This window comes from Callorhinus ursinus, unplaced genomic scaffold, assembly GCF_003265705.2.
Source record: "Callorhinus ursinus isolate GAN/ISIS: 27379988/994484 unplaced genomic scaffold, GSC_fseal_2.0 scaffold103, whole genome shotgun sequence".
Lineage (NCBI taxonomy): Eukaryota > Metazoa > Chordata > Mammalia > Carnivora > Otariidae > Callorhinus > Callorhinus ursinus.
The window spans coordinates 1,302,445-1,319,072 of record NW_027397165.1 but is presented as its reverse complement, the minus strand read 5'-3'; the positions used below and the strand labels follow the sequence as shown (position 1 = coordinate 1,319,072).

At 44.2% G+C, this 16,628-nt stretch overlaps 1 protein-coding gene across 3 annotated transcripts; it reads right to left on the bottom strand.

Moving 5' to 3' along the window:
- Positions 1–123: 123 nt before the first annotated feature.
- On the bottom strand, positions 124–5,178 carry TSR2 (TSR2 ribosome maturation factor). 3 transcript variants are annotated; one of them, XM_025852047.2, is made up of 5 exons: positions 5,049–5,166; positions 4,796–4,931; positions 2,150–2,241; positions 1,400–1,570; positions 124–1,171 (listed from the first exon to the last, which is right to left on the bottom strand). In XM_025852047.2, exons 1-5 carry the CDS (start codon positions 5,130–5,132, stop codon positions 1,037–1,039), a joined length of 618 nt encoding a protein of 205 aa, XP_025707832.1. In that variant the 5' UTR covers positions 5,133–5,166; the 3' UTR covers positions 124–1,036. The 3 variants fall into 3 exon arrangements, with proteins under 3 accessions (XP_025707832.1, XP_025707833.1, XP_073745330.1); XM_025852048.2 differs by having other exon boundaries at positions 130–1,171; positions 4,796–4,886; positions 5,049–5,178; XM_073889229.1 differs by lacking the exon at positions 4,796–4,931 and having other exon boundaries at positions 132–1,171; positions 5,049–5,162.
- Between the last annotated feature and the right edge of the window lie 11,450 nt (positions 5,179–16,628).

Here is a 16,628-nt window from a genome sequence, read left to right as displayed (position 1 = left end):
AGCTTCCACCCGGCCCCAAGGCTACCCAGTATTTTATCGTCCAGACCCATGGCAGGGCCACAGGGCAGGACAGGGGAATGGGGGGGAGGACAATGGATACTCTTTGTTTTGTTTTGTTTTTTTAAAGAAAAATACAGTTTATTTCGGGCTTATGGAAACTTTCAGAGTGCTGCTGTGTTCCATCTGTCCATCTGTTTGTTTGAAGTAACAGGCTGTGAGGGTGTGCCCAGAAACTGCTCCCCTGTGGAGCTCTGAAGCCCGGCTCCTGAAAGGCTGATTCCAAGGCTCTTCACGGGTCAAGTCACAGATTAAACAATAAGGTACTATTCATTGAGGTTTTAAGCCTCATCCCAGGATTTGGATAAGTGTACAGAAAGAGATTGGAGGAGCCAGAAAACAAAGCCCAGGTCCCCCAAGCTCACCACCTAGCCAAAGTGTTAGACTTCCTGAAGGAACCCAGGGCTGGAGGCTAAGCTGCAGAAAGGGAGTGTTCCTGGGAGGTTCCAATTTCTGGCCAGGGGTACAGAGCTGCTGTGTGTGTGTATGGGCGGGGGGAGAAGAAAGAGAGGTACCACAGCTATTTTCGTTCACATCTTCGACTCATCTCGCTTCTGGTTTGCAAGTTCATCTTACCCTTCCTGACCCAGCAGGGCTATTGGTTCTCCTGCTGGCCCTCTCCCTTCACAGATCCACCTGGCCCCTGTCAACCAGTGTTTAGCTTCTCCTCCAGTCATGCCCTCACCCGCTCATCCCTCCCTCTTCACACTGACCGCACCTGAGAGGCAATGTGCTGGGAAACCAGGCCTCATCGTGCAGATAGTAACCTAAGGCCCAAGGGGATGTGGTGAACCAGGTCACACTACCTCGAGAGCAAGGACCCTAGCGCTCTTCTTCCCCTGGAGGAAACTGGACAGGGGAACAGGAAGAGGGTGGAGATAGGGCAACCAGTCCAGGAGTCCAGAACCCTCCCCCAAACCCCTACAGACAAGTCTCAAAACAACTAGCAAGCAAGGGCCCAAACCATTTCCAGCCCCACTCATTTCTTTCTCCGGACAATGGTCCAGCCATCCTCCACTATATCCTCTTCTTTAATAGTCTGGGAGTCTGGACCAGAGGATTCAGGCTGGGGGCAAACCCCATCTGTAGCTGCCCCATCATTCGTAGCTGTGACCTGGAGGAGAAATACAGGAAAGAGCTAAATACAACACCCGCTGGCTGTGGCCACTGGAGACCCAGACTCTCTTCCCAGCTTTGCCAGGACTGGCTGTGAGACCTTAAGAAAGTTCCCTGCCCTCTCTGGATAGTATACCCCCCCCCCATCATTTCCCTATGAAACTAGCTGATTTCCCAGAAAATTGAAGATATCTGCATCTCCCCACCCAAGGGGCACCCCTTTCACCTCCATCTCCTCCACGCTGTCCGCATCATCTTCATCCGTTTCTCTGGCTGTTGTAACTGCAGTGGCTCTGACCCTGCACTTTCTTTGGGTGATGTGAGAGGCCATCTCCTTCAGAGCAGCCCCATCACCCCTCTGGAAGTGGTAGAACATGGTCTGCAGCTGCTGGCTCACCTACCAAGAAAACATTCAACCAGCTTGGATTTCCTAGAGAACCTACAATACAACCAGCACGTGTTTGCAGCAAGAGTAGGGAGGGGTTTGGGATTTTCCAGAACAGAATGGGGCTTTTTCTTCCCCAAGGAGTTCACTAATGAAGGAACCATGTATGAAAGACTCAGGTAAGAGCCTAAAGTACGGAAGGAGAGCTTCCTAGCAAGGAAGGCACTAGAACTCGGTTTGAAAGACAGAAGAGGTAAAAGAGAAGGCAATCCCAGCAGGAATTGATGGGGAGAAATGTTAACCAGAAGAGGGGTGGAAATGTACCTGGCCTGCCCTGCCTTTGGGATGGGGGTGAAGAACGGACCTGGCTGAGAATGTTGTATGGAGAGAAATAAAAAAGAAGAGGCAGAGTTTGGAAAGACCTGGGAAGACGAGACTTTTCCCTTTAGGCAAAAGGGAGTCACAGAAGGTTCTTGTGCAGGACTTAAGAAAAGAATGGTTAGACCCAAGAGTCTTGGCCTAAAAACAGACAGTTAGGGAGAAGAAAGACTGCGGGCAGGGAAATGGCAGTTATGTCCACGATATGCTCACCTGGGGCAGACTCCCATCCTCCACAACTGTATCAAATTCGTTCATCATGAGCTCCCCGAGGAAATCCTCCACCTCATCTAGCTCCAAGTCAGCTGAGTAGGAAAGCAAAGACCAGCCAACTGAATCACTCCGGCCCACTACTATTCAATACCTACTTGGTGAGTCCACATGTGATTGGTGGGTAAAGGCCCAAACAGCAAGCCTTTTATTCACTGTAGTGCTCTGTGCTCCAGGTTTTTACGTGATTTTTAAAAACCCACCAAACACCCACTAAATATAAATACCTAATATCCAATCTCCTGCGTCCTACCAAACCCTCTTATTCCCACAGCATCCCGACCACACTCACCCTCTTTCATCTGACCTATTTTAACTGGCCTCCTCTCTGTGACCTTGAGCAAGTTACTTATCTCTGTGCCTGTTATCTCATCTGCAAAGTGGGGCTAATGGTGGCCTTCTTGGAGGTCTGTTATGAGGAGTCCCCTAAATAATGCCTAACATAGGAGAGACCCATAATCCATGTTAATCTCCATCACTCAAGGGCTGAAGTTTCTGAAATGTAGGAACCCTTCACAACTGTGGCTCCACTGAACGGGACAGGTAAGAAAAAATGGATGTTATGTACTTTGAATGATGAAATCATCACAGCCTTTCCATCAACATCCTATTGTGTGATTTTTGGCTAATCCCTCCCCTCTAGGCTTCAGTTACCTTCTGGGCCCATGCTCTACTTTTTCTGAATTAGAGAATTACTCAAGAGAGTCTTCCACAAAGCTCCTCACTCTCCCTTCCCTCTGGGAGAGCTCAATTCACTCCCTTGACTTTCCTTACTACTCTCATCTAATATCCCCCAAAGCTGTCTCCAACCCAGACTACACTCTACCTGTTTCACAGATGCCTCAGGCCCTCCATCTCCAAACCCAAACTCATCACCTTACCCTTCAAACCTACTTCTCGTCCTCCAGGGTTCCTCTATTCCATGAAAGGCACCTAATCCACCCAGCGACTCAAACCAGAAACCTGCCTCCTTTTCCCTCCCTCTTCACAGCCAAACAATCTCCAAGGCCCTAATCCATTGCTACTGCCACTGCCCTAGTTCGGGCCTCATTATTTTCTAGACAGAAATAACCTTCTCATGAGTCTTTCCCTCTCCAGTCCATGCTCCATACGTATTATTTTCTGAACTTTCTAGTCAACAAATCCCATCCCATTACTCACCTTAAAAAGGGCCCATGAATTTTTAATCACCTACAGCAGTGTTTCATATCCTGCTTTTCAGAAATAGCTGTCCTGCTGGTTTTTAAAGGAAGCTATCCATAGAAAGCTAATGGGAAACAGAGGAAAAGAGGCTTCTTTTTTGTGGTTCTCATCTTTATCCAAGCTTGTATTATGTTAATGATTATTATGACTCTTAAGGAGGAGCTGAAAAAAAGTTCTTACATTAATTCCACTGGAGAAGCTTTTTCTTCACTGAGGACCAGTTCACAGAACTAGTCTTCCACAGCCTACGTTTTGGCAAATGCTGGCCTAACAGACAAAACCAAAGGCATGTAAGGTCTTCCATATCTTAACCTCTTCCCGGGGTCTCCCCACCTCCCCAGCTTCATTCTCAACCACTCCTACCCTTCTTACACCCACAAGTGCACACACACACCCTTACTCCAATACTGAGCTCCCTGCCACTTTCGAAATGTAACACATAATCTTCTCATACCACAGAACTTATTTGTTCTCTGTCTCTCTCTCTCTCTCTGTCTCCCCCACCTAGTTAACTCCTTTTCATCCCCTAAGACTCAATCCAATCACTACCTCCCTGAACAATCTCCAAAAGAAGCCTCCTCAGTCTCAGGCTACCCAAGCACCCTGAGCTCCTCCTTATTAGAACATCTATCACCGCGAGTGTAAATGCCTACTTACTTAAGTGGATCCATCACTAGATGGTAAACTTCCTTGAGAGAACTCTGCCTAATGTCATCCCCAAGACTAAATACCTGAATAAAGACTTTTGTAAAAATCTTAATATGCAAAAGACCCTCTACAGGGTCCCCTATTCTTACATGACCTTCAAGACACATCAAAGGCGTAGATCTTTGCTGTCCAAAAAACCAAATGCGGTTATTGAGCACTCAGAATGTGGCTAGGCCAAACTGCGAACGTGCTAAAATTGTAAAATACCCACCAGATTTTGAAAACTTAATACGAAAAAGGGATGTAAAATATCTCATTAGTAATCTTTTATACCGATTACCTGCTGAAATATTTTACATATATTCAGTTCAGTAACATTAATTTCATCTGCTTTTTACTTTGTTGAAGCGGCTGCTCGAAAAATTTAAATGACATGATGTGATTCGCATTGTATTTTTATTGGACAGTGCTGAGATGGGTACTTTAATATCCATTTTAGGAATTAGGAAACGGAGTCTCAGGTAAAATAACTTGTCCAGAGTGATACCGCGGGTCAATGGCACAGCCTGTAAGGCATCAGAACTCAAGATTCTGACTCCCAAAGCCTGTATTCATTCTACTTCGACCTTAGTTAGGTACCATCCCACAACTGTTCAAGCGGAAGTGCGCGCTCCCCAGGACCCGCCTCCTCCTCCCCACGCCCCCACAGACAGGTCGCAGCGCCTCACATTCACTCACCATTGCGGAAAAAGTACTCCTCTACTGCACCCCCCAGCCACTCGGCCTTCTCCTGGCTGTGCACGCCCCCGAAACCATTCTCCACAGCGATCTGCGAACATAGGCCCGAGCCCACCACGTCAGCCTGGAAGCCAGCCTGGGGAGGTGTAGGGTTGGCTGTTTATGCGGCCCGGTGGAGCCTCAGGCGCGTTGTCCAGCCAACTCCTGTTCTGCCCCAGACCCTAACCTTTATCCTAGCCGTGGCCCCACTCACCTGCAAGGCCGGCCAGGCTTCCAGCGCCGCGCGGACGCCAGCCCCGAAGAGCGCCCGCGAATCTTCCCCAGCTCCTGCCATCATCCGGCCTCCGACCACGCGCTGCCCAGGAGGCCCAATCGCTGCGCAGCACGGCCCAGGCGGAAGGAGCCGAAAGCCGAACCTGAGAACGCCGATGTGCCTTTCCGCTGACCTGGCAGCAAGACTAGAGCAATAGAAAGGTCTGTCAGAGCAATGGATGACATCACCTCGGTTACGCCTATGTAATAAACCAAAGGAAGCCAGGAGTGGAGGTCGCGCGGGGCCATGGGTTCTTGAAAAATGTGGGGAACTTAATAAAGACACAGATTCCAGGCCTTGGGACAGAGGACTCAACCTCAGGGATCGTTGCCTTAAAATCTACATTTAAAAAAAAAGCATCCTAACACCCATAGGACACTGCACCCAAAAGCAACAACAGAATATACATTTTTCTGAAGTGCACCTGGAACTTTCTCCACGACAGACCAAATGCTAAGTCATAAAGCAGGCCTCAGCAGACTTAAAGGGATCGAAATCATACAAAGTTCGTTGTCCCACCACAATGGAGTGAAATTAAAAATCAATAACAAAGAAATTTGTGAAATTCACAAATATGTGGAAATTAACACACTTCTAAATAACAAATGGGTCAAAGAAAAAATCATGAGGGAAACTGGAAAACAAATGGAAAGGAATGAAAATGAAAGCACAGCACACCAAAATTTATGAAATGCAACTAAAACAATGCTTAAAGTGAATTTTATAGCTATAAACACCCATATTTAAAAAGAAGAAAGATCTCAAATTAATAACCTAACTTTTCACCTTAGGAAACTGGAAAAAGAAGAACAAAGTAATCCCAAAGCAAGCAGAAGGACGGAAATAATAAAGATTGGACAGAAAATACATGGAATAGAAAACAAAAGCAGTAGAGAAAATCAGTGAAACAAAAGTTGGTTATTTGAAAAGATCAACAAAATTGACAAATTTTTAGCTAGGTTGGCTAAGTAAAAAAGAGAGAAGACTCAAATTACTGAAATCAGGAATGAAAGAGGTGACATCACTACGAACTAGCCAAAAAAGACTACATATTGTATGATACAATTTAATATGAAATGTACAGAATAGGCAAACCTACAGAGATAGAGAATAGGTTAATGGGTTGCCAGGGTCTTGGGGAGGGGGGGAAATGGCGTTTCTTTGGGGGGAGATGAAGATGTTCTAAAATTAGATGTGTGATGGTTGCTGTTGGGGACTGAGTTGTGTGTCATCCCCTCCATTCATATGTTGAAGAGCTAACCCCCAATACCTCAGAATGTGACTGTATTTGGAGACAGAGCCTCTAAAGAGGTAAATAAGGTAAAATGAGGCCTTAGAGGTACACGCGAATCCAATATGATGGGTGTCCTCAAAGGAAAAGGAGATAGGGCATAGAGAGAGACACAAGATGCACAGAGAAATGACTCTGTAAACACTGAAGGTAGACATCTGCAAGCCAAAGAGAAAGGCCTCAGAAGAAACCAAACCTGCTGACACCTTGATCTTGAAGCTCGAGAAGTTTGAGAAAATAAATTTCTGTTGTTAAAGCCACCAGTCTGTGGTACTTTGTTATGGCAGCCCTAGCAACCTAATACAGTTGCACAACACTGTAAATATACTAAAAATCACTGAATTTTATACTTTACATGGGTGAAATTTATGATACATAAATAATACCTCAATAAAGCTGTTCTTAGAAAAATAGCATAGGTGCTTTCCTCTCACAGCATGGATTGCAAACTTTGGACTAGACCATGTTAACAAACAGTACGGAAACTTCTGTGCCTGGGCCTGTGCTGAATGCTGCTGGGTCACGAATGGGGTTTGATCAAATGCCTAAGGAGTTTACAGTCTGTCATGCAAGACTGGCCAAGGACCCTAGAGAATGATCTGTGCTTCTGGGTGAATCTAGGTGTTAAAGGGCTGAAGCAGATAGAATTTTGCAAACTGTCTTTAAGAGAAATAGTACAAATTAGGTATGAAAGTATTGCTTTATTTTTATAAAAGAAATCACAAATGTTACAAATTACAAAAATTTTTAAAAACTGACAAATACCATAAACATTCTCAAACCCCCCAAATAAAATATTTTTATCAATTTTTTGACTCGCCTCTCCACTAATTTTTTTAAATATCTTATTTATTTATTTGACAGAGAGAGAGCACAAGCAGGCTGAGCAGCAGAGGGAGAGGGAGAAGCAGCCTCCCCCCCCCCCCCCCCCCCGAGCAAGGACCCCTGTGGGGCTCCATCCCAGGACCCTGGGATCATGACCTGAGCCGAAGGCAGCTGCTTAACCAACTGAGCCACCCAGGCGCCCCATCTCCCCTAATTTTTGCTTTGGTTATGAGCTCCTTGATACCCTCTTCTAAATGAATGCGACAATTGTTTTATAATAACATTTTCTAGAGAGAATACAAAGAATTCAGTTGAATTCAATGTCATTCAGGTGATACAAATTTTTGTTATTGGTAGTTTAGAAAAGTTTTGACTTCACAATTTGTTATTAGTAAGGTAAATTTTAAGATTGTTGTTAAATTTGGGGGAACCTCTATCTAGTTTTTTTTACATGTGAGCTATAAAATTTCAGGGTATTTTAACTGTTCTTGTGCAGTGACAAATCTTAAATGCTCTTCAAATTGACAGCACTCAATTATCAGGGACTCGGAAGTAGCCTGTGTAAGCATGGGGTGCTGAGGCTTAAGCTTTACTAGTTCTATAATAAATCCATCTCTGTGCAGATTTAGAGAAGGGAGCACAGGGGCTCATGAGAGTCCAGCAGAGGGGGCCCCTGACCCAGCCTCGGGGCTTGTGGCAGGCTCTCAGAGATGATGCTTGAGCTGATTCTTAGAAGTTTGAGTGGAATTTTGCCAGGTGGTGGGATGTGTTACTAAAAAAAAGAGAGAGAAAGAGACTTTCATGCTGAAGAAACAATGTATATACAAAGACACAAAGGTAGAAAACAGCATGGTGTGTAATGATAACCATGAGTGTTCCCAGGCTGATAACTTCAGGAGGCATGAACTCCTACAGAACTATTGAGACTCATTCCAACAGACTCAGCAACTTAAATTGAGTTCAAAGAAGCCCAAACAAAGATACTGAGACTAATCACCTCTGCATGAGTTTCCAGGGTCTAAGGCCCCAAATGTACATGGAGAGAGTAGGTAAGATGCTGGTCACCAGTTCCAGTGTGTTGTGGAGGTTTTTCCCACACCACCAAGTAATTCTGACATCAGCTGTGTGTCTTCCAATTCAACTCACTTCTGATACTGCCTACCTGGAGATAGCCTCTGATCCCACAGGTTAAAGGTTCAGTCTTACAAAACTGCCCCCCCACACACACATCACATGCCAAACACAAGAGCAGGTTGTCACCTGCGCTTCTGACCAAAGGGCTACATATGGGAGGGCACAACAACCCCCTCCTCAGGTTCAGTTAATTTGCTAGAGTGGCTCACAGAACTCAGAGAAACATTTTACTTACTAGATCATCAGTTTAGGGACACCTAGCTGGCTCAGTCAGAAGATCATGTGACTCTTGATCTTGGGGTCATGAGTTGGAGCCCCACACTGGGTGTAGATAGATAGATAGATAGATAGATAGATAGATAGATAGATAAATTAACTAAAGTTTAGATTATTGGTTTATTATAAAAGGATATAAGTCAGGAACAGCCAGATGGAAGAGATGCATACTGCAAAGTGTGTGGGAAGGAGCAAGGAGCTTCCATGCTCTCTGTGAATCTCCCTGTGATCATCAACCCAGAGGCTCTCTGACAGGGTTTTTATGGAGGCTTCATTACATAAGCATGATCGGACATTGGTGATTTGTTGTTGGTGTTGTTTAGCTTTTATTTCGTAATCATAAACTTCACTCTGCAATCCAACTAGACTTGGAGTAAGGAAAATATGGAACCCAGAGAACTGCAGCAAGAGCACAAAGATTATAGGATATTTCGAGCAGATGGAGGTGAAGGGGTGCTCTCCTGAGCTACAGAAGGAATGGTCTGGAGGTTAAGATAAAACACAAGTTAAATTTATTATATTTGTCCACAGTCAGCAATGGTGATCTTGCTGGTCTTGCCATTCCTGGTCCCAAAGCACTCCATGGCTTCCACAAGATTCATGCCCTCATTCACCTTGGCAAAGACCACATGCTTGCCATCCCACCACTCAAGTGTTGGCAGTGCAGATGAAAAACTGGCAACTGTTCATGTTAGGTCCAACATTTGCCATGGACAAGATGCCAGGACCCATATGCTTCATGATGAAACTCTCATCATCAAATTTTCCCCATAGATGGACTTGCCACCGGTGCTATTATGGCGTGTGAAGTCACCACCCTGGCACAGAAATCCTAGAATAATCCTGTGAAAGCAGGAACATTTATAACCAATCCTTTCTTCCCAGCACTCAGAGCATGAAAGTTTTCTGCTGTCTTTGGAACTTTGTCTGCAAAGAGCTGCAATCTGTTAAAACAGCTTTATGGATTAGATGAGCAGTCACTTCTTGGTTTCCAGGTCCCTTACCTTGAAGGACATGCAGCCCAAGGGCTCACTATCCATGGCAATGTGCACAGTGAGGTTTACCATGGCTGGTGGCATGGGAGGCTCCAGGGCAGTGGTGTCTGCAATACCTTTGGTGATTGAATTCAACCTCCAGCCCCTCTCCCCTCCCAAGAAGACTGAAACTTCCAAACTTCTAATCACAGGGTTGGCTCTATAGGCAACCAGCCCCCATCCTTTGTTACCTAGGGGCTTTCCAAAAGTCACCTCACTAACATAACAATAGATACCTTTTAACATTCTCATCACTTAGGAGGTTACAAAGATTTTAGGAGCTCTGTGCCAGGAACAGTGTCAAAGACCAAGTATATATTTATTCTGAATCACAATATCACAGTAGGTCTTCTAGAAATAACTACACTTGGAGCCCCACTCTGGGCTCCAACAAACCAAGACCTCCGAATGAACCCTGAGATTTAGCCTTGAAACTGAAGTCCAGGGTTGAGTATACTAAGTGACAGACTTTACCTTTTCTGTGCCTTGAACCCATTTGGCAATCTGGTGAAGCCAATATGTCCCTTCCCAAATTAATGTTTTTAAATGCATAAAATAAAACCTAGGTTACAAAGGAAACCAATTATATTAAAATATAGTTATCAAAACATTACAAAAATTAATTGTAATACACATGTTTCTTTATTAATGCCTTAAATACAATGCTCTACTAGCAGGTTAGCAGTTAAGTGACTACTGTGATTTCAAATTAATGATGATTGTAAATAACATTTTAAGAGATCTGCTATTAGGGGTGCCTGGGTGGTGCAGTTAAGCGTCTGATCTTGGTTTTGCTCCGGTCATGATCTCAGGGTCGTGAAATTGAGCCCTGCATTGGGCTCCATGCTGAGCGTGAAGTCGGCTCAAGATTCTCTCTCCCTCTCCCTCTGCCCTCCCCCTCTATAAAGTAAACAAATAAATCTTTCTTTAAAAAAATTCTGCTATGAAAAATATGTGTGTTGGTGACAAATTAGTATTACTGCTAATACTACTGTGGTTGGTTGCCTACATTTATTATTGAAAGAAATGCCTAATTTCATTGGAGGTTAGTGAAAATAAGATGTATTTTTTCACATCTAAATTCACACTCAGTTCTATGCATGACACTTACTCTACTCCTACTCTAGACCTTATTCTAGAGTGTACATTTCAGGCTAGAGTAAGCCTTCAGATGAAGAGGACCAGATTGATGTGGTAAAGACTGAACTCCCAAAACCTAAGCCTAAACTCAATTCCCAACATGAGACCTGAGACTAAGCTCCAAGATTAAAACACAGATTGAGTTGCCAAACTGAACTGCTAGTGTCTAAATGCAGCAGGTGCTTCCAGATGGAAATTTTTCATACTTGAACCCAGCCTGGAATCCCAAGACAGAGCCCACCAGACAGAGATCCCCAGGTGAGGTCATCATACTGAGATTCCCTAGGTTTGGCTCCTCAAGCTAAAATATCCTGGACTGAACTCCAAAAATCTGATTGTCCCAAAGCAGGCCAGACCCAGCCACCCAGACCGAGCCTTGAGCCGGGCAATCACTTGGTGAGAGGCTCAGTCATATCTTAGACCAAAAATCAGGCTTCCCTATTGAATCCTTGGGTGTTTCAAGAGTGAACTGTCAATGTTTAAGCCTTCAAAGTCATGTCCCCATAATGAGCTTCTAGGCAGAGGCATGGGATTGAGACCCTAAATTTAGCTCCTTGAAGGAGGACAAGGATGATTATCTGGAAGTGGGCCAAGGCTGAGTTCCCAAAAGGACCCCTCACATGCTGAGGCCACAGATACATCTCCTCACTGTAAGTACAAAGTGAGCCCATGTTCTGAAACAAGTTCCTCCAGAATGAAAACCTAATGTCTGAGCCCCCAGTTAACGTGCCCAGAATGAGCCCTAGAGGGACTCCCCAGAAAGAACCACCAGTATGTATCCAATGGTAGCCATGAGAAAGCATCTCATAGACTTTTTATTTTTTTATTTTTTAAAAGATTCTATTTATTTGAGAGAGACAGAGACAGAGAGAGCACTAGCAGGGGGAGGGGCAGAGGGAGAGGAAGAAGCAGATGCCCCGCTGAACATGGATCCCAAAGCGGGGCTCAATCCCAGGACCCCGGGGTCATGACCCGAGCCAAAGGCAGATGCCCAATCAACCGAGCCACCCAGGTGCCCATCTCATAGACTTTTTAGACTTCAGGGAGCATAAGTAATCAAGTGCGCAGCTGCTGTGTTCTGAAATCCATCCCTACACTTCTGCAAAGACCATGCTTCCCACAAGCTACTCCTAGCCTGAGTATGGCAGAGATACTTTGATGACTTTGGTTCAGGAATCCCAGACAGCCTTGCCAAACCTTCCTTGTACTGCACAGCTGTCTAGAACACTTCCATTCAACCTTCTCCCCTTCTCTCCTTGGTTGGGTCAGACTACACTGTGTTCTGATAGCTCTCTCAGCCCTCCATGGCACCTATCCCATTTTTTATCATGGGCATTTCCCCTGATAAAATCTTGCTCATTTAATGCCATCTTGGTGTTTGCTTCTCAAGACTAACACAAGCTCCTGGGCATGAGATTATGTTAATTGCTCCAAACTGAGCTTCCATTTTTAGAATGAGTGTATAGATGGAGATCAGGAACCACAGTATTCCCAGATGAGCTAACAAGGTCTCAGCCTCAAACTAATATCCCAGTTTGAGTCCTCAGACTTGTATGGAAGAGGGAGCAATCTAGGTGGACTCCAGAGGCTGCCAGATTGAACTCCCACTCTCAAAACTTTAGGTTTATCTTTGTAGAATTAGCTTTCAAGACTGAGCCCTCAGTCCAAGTGCCCCAGTATGAATTACTAGATTATCCATTTAACTGACTCCCCTGAGGAAGCTCCCACACCAAAGCCCCAGACTGAGCTCCCAATATTAGAGCTCCTAAGACATATGCCAAAAATGGATCTCCAGATAGGCATGCAGAGAGAGGGGGTCCTTGACAATTCAGATTGAAGACCCCACACTGAATTCCAAATGTGATGAATAAAGGCTGATCCCCCAAATTGAGCTTGTTCTCTTAGATTGAGCCTCCAAAAGCTGGGCTCACAAACCCAATGCCCAGAATGAAGCACCAGACTAGCAATTCAGAGACTCAGACATACCCTGGACTGAGCCCAAAGGTAGAACATCAAAAATCAGGCTCCCAGACTGAACTCTCATATTGAAATACTAGAATGATCCCCTAGTCTGAGCACCCCCAGACTGAACTTCCTATAAATGGAAGACCAAGAATGGGAATCTGTAGACTGATTCTACCAGACTGTCCACAGACTCAGAAATTGAACTGAATCCTTTAAAGTAAGCTTCTAGACCGAGGTCCCCCAACTGTGATCATGAAACTGATTCCCCAGAATGAACTTCCAATCTCTCAGACCCTAAATTCATACCCCCAGAATGAGTACTCAAAATGGTATCCACAGAATCAGGGGCTCAGACTGAGAATCCCAGGCTGAGACATCTGTGCAGCAAGGCTGCTAGCTTCACATTCCAACTTACATTTTCCCTTTTCTCCTTTGGAACAGAACCCATATTTTTAGCTGAGTGGACATAAGTCCGGCTAAAAGACTACATTTCCCAGTACCCCTTGCAACTGATGACCATGTGATATAAGCTTTGGCCAATAAGATTTAAATGGAAGAGTGAGGCAGTTTGTTGGGACTGCTTTTACATGAGAGAAATAAAGGCTTTTATCTTGTTTGAACCATCAGTATTTGTTGGTTCTCTGTTACATGCAATTGCACCTGATGCCAGCGGAGCTCCCTTGGTTGGGCTTAAGTCTGATCCACAATGACTCATCATTCTAAGCCCAAATTCTGATGCTGAGTACCTAACAGTGAGTGATCCAGACGGAGCTCCTGACTGACCAGTACAGTGAGACTAATCCCCAGTATTAAGCTAGCAGTGCCTTAGCCCTTAGACAGGCAACCATAAGGTAAGTGGTTCAGTTTCTAAACCAAATCCCCCAAAATGATGTCTCCAGAACAAATATCCTGCCTGAGCTCCCTGAAGAAGTTTCCCAGATTGTGTACAAGAGATAGTCTGCAGAACAAAGTTTCAGATCCCCATACTGAGGCCACACTCAGCCCCCCAAAAGGAAACTCCTTACCAACCTCAGAATGAACCACTGGATGGAGCACCAGCCCATTACATCCACAGTAAGCCCCTTCACTGTGCCTAGTAAACAGAATCCCCTAATTGTAGCCTCCAAACTGAGTTTTCCAGATTAGAATTCCCAGATAAATCTCCCTGAAGCTGATCTGCCAAACTGAGGTCTCAAGATCAAGTCCCTCAAGCTAAAACTCCAAAATCACCTCCAATGATAGCACTAGGTGGTCCACTCAGGTTGTTCAGATTGAACCCAAATATAGGCCCTCAGAGTGAGTGCCTAGGCTAGGCCCCCAAATAGATTCCACAGATTGAAATTTTCAGATCAAGATCCTGTACTAAAATTGAGATAATCAGTGACAATGTCAGAACTTATCTGAGTCCTGTCTTCCTGGAAAACAGCCATGGTCCAAAACTCCTCCACACTTTGTGCCCTGAGAAAGGACTACCAAGGACTTTCCTGCTCCCATATTCTGAGATAAGACTCAGCTCTCCCTTTCCTCAGTGACTCAGATAAGATCAGTCCCTACTCTTCCTAATTACCCTGTAAGACTCCTAAACTGTCCACCCTTGTCTACTTGCCACCATAAAATTTCAGTCTCCCTTTCTTTCCTTTAAGACATTTCTCATTAGTGTATGGTCTCTCTATTGCAATAGGCTGAATAAAAATATCCCCTTAATTGTCCAGTGTATTCTGTCTTTCATGCCAATCTCAGGTCCTCACATTGAAGTACATTGCACTTAAATCCTCAGTGCCTCATTCATTCGTTCATTCATTTACTCATTCACCAAATATTGATTGAGTGCTGAATATATGCCAGGCACTACATTAAGCTCTGAGCTAACAAGGCTCTGCTTTCATAGAGCTTACATTCAAGTAGGATAACGGGGGAGGGAGGAACAGTTTTTAATATGGTGGTCAGGAAAAACACTTCTGAGGATGTAACATTTAAATTGTTCTCATAAGGAGGAGATAGAAGGCCAGAAGAAGATGGTTTCAAAAAAGGTAACAAGCATAAAGACAAGGATAATGGAACTTAGTATGAGAGGAAAAGAGGTACAGGTGTGAGGTGTGAGGTGTGTGACACCAGCAAGGGCCTTATTAGTCCATGGCAAGAAATTTGAATTTTATTTGAAATGCTATGGAAAATGTTCTATGCAGGGGAATAAAATGATATGATTTACCTTTCTGAAAGACTACTCTGGCTACGGGGTGGAAAATGAATTATAGAGAAGCAAAAGCGGAAGCAAGAGACTGTCAGAAAGCTATTACAATAGTTCAGATAAGAGACAATGGTAGTTTGGTGTAGGTTAGTGATAGTGGAGACAGACAGGTGGACAAATTCAAGACAAGTTTTAGCGATAAAACCCATAGTACTCTGTAAAGTACTACTGAGTGTGGAGGAGATGAGAGAAAGGCATGATTCTCAGTTTTCTAATTTAGTAACTGGTAGTTGCACTGAGATAGAGAAAGGTGGTGGGAGGAACAGACTTGGGGAAAATATCAAGATTTATGTTTTAAACATGTTTAATTTGAGGTGCCTATTAGATATTCAAGTGGAGATAACAAGAGGGCAATGGGTCTACAAGATCAGAACGTCAACATTTAGAGGCCAGCAAGGAAGGATGAGAAGACATAGATATGTTTCAAGAAGGAGGAACTGGTTGACCAACCATGTCAGAGGCTACTGAGAGCACAATAAGGATGAGCAAAGACAAGTACCTGTCTGTTGGATTTGACAACATGAAGTCTTTGGTGACTTTGACAAAAGCAGGTTTCATGGAGTGGTACAAAACTAGACTGGAGTTAGTTGAAAAGTGAATGGGAGGTGAAGTGGGGACAAAAATAAGTAATCCATGTCTTGAGAAGTTTTGCTATGAAAGGAAGAGAGAAATAGGCAGTAGCAGGAGGGTCTCATGGAATTCAAGGAGTACTCTTAAAAATGGTAGATAACAGCAAAAAAAAAAAAAATGGTACATAACAGAGCACATTCATGCACTTTTAGGATGGCCCAAAAGAGAACCTGGTGATACAGGAGAGATGGGAGTACCTGAAGGAGTAAAGACCTTGAGTAGGTGAAAGGAGTGTAAAGCAGAAGTGGAGGGACTGGTCTCTGATATGAAGAGGGATAGTTCCTTCAGGTGACAAGTCAGAAGAAAAGGAAGTTGTATGCAGAGAGGATTGTAGATCTAGTGGTGAGATAAGGGAATTTCCATTTGAATGCAGCTATCCTCTTAATGGAAGGTATGTGAAACCAACAAGCTGAAGGTGAGAACAGAGGCTGGAATGTGGGAGGTTTGGGAGGTGCAGATAAGATACAAAATAGTATTCTCTGAGAGTGGGGAAGTGAGCATGGCAGGATTGCTATGCTATTAATGCCCATTTGAGGTCTGCAATCAATGATTTAGAGTGAAATCAATTGACTTGTGTGGTTTTTGGTTTTCTCTAATAACATTCAGCTGCTCAGATACAGATGTAGCATTGGTGGGGCATTCATTGTGACTAACCTGGGTTGTGTTTGGTCAGGCAAGTATTAAGATGGGAGGGAGGGGCTGTATTAGTTTTCTATGCTACAGAACAAATTATCACAAACTTAGAGGCTTAAAACAAAATGTATTTATTATCTCACAGTTTCTATGTATCAGAAGTCTAGGAATAAATTAGCTGGGTATTCTCTAGGGTTTCATGAGGCTACAATACAGATGTCAACTAGAACTGCAGTCTCATCAGAGGCTCGACGAGGGAAAACATCTGCTTCCGGGCTCCCTCGGGCTGTTGGAAGAATTTACTTCCTTGAAGCTATAAGACTGAGGTCCTCATTTTCTTGCTA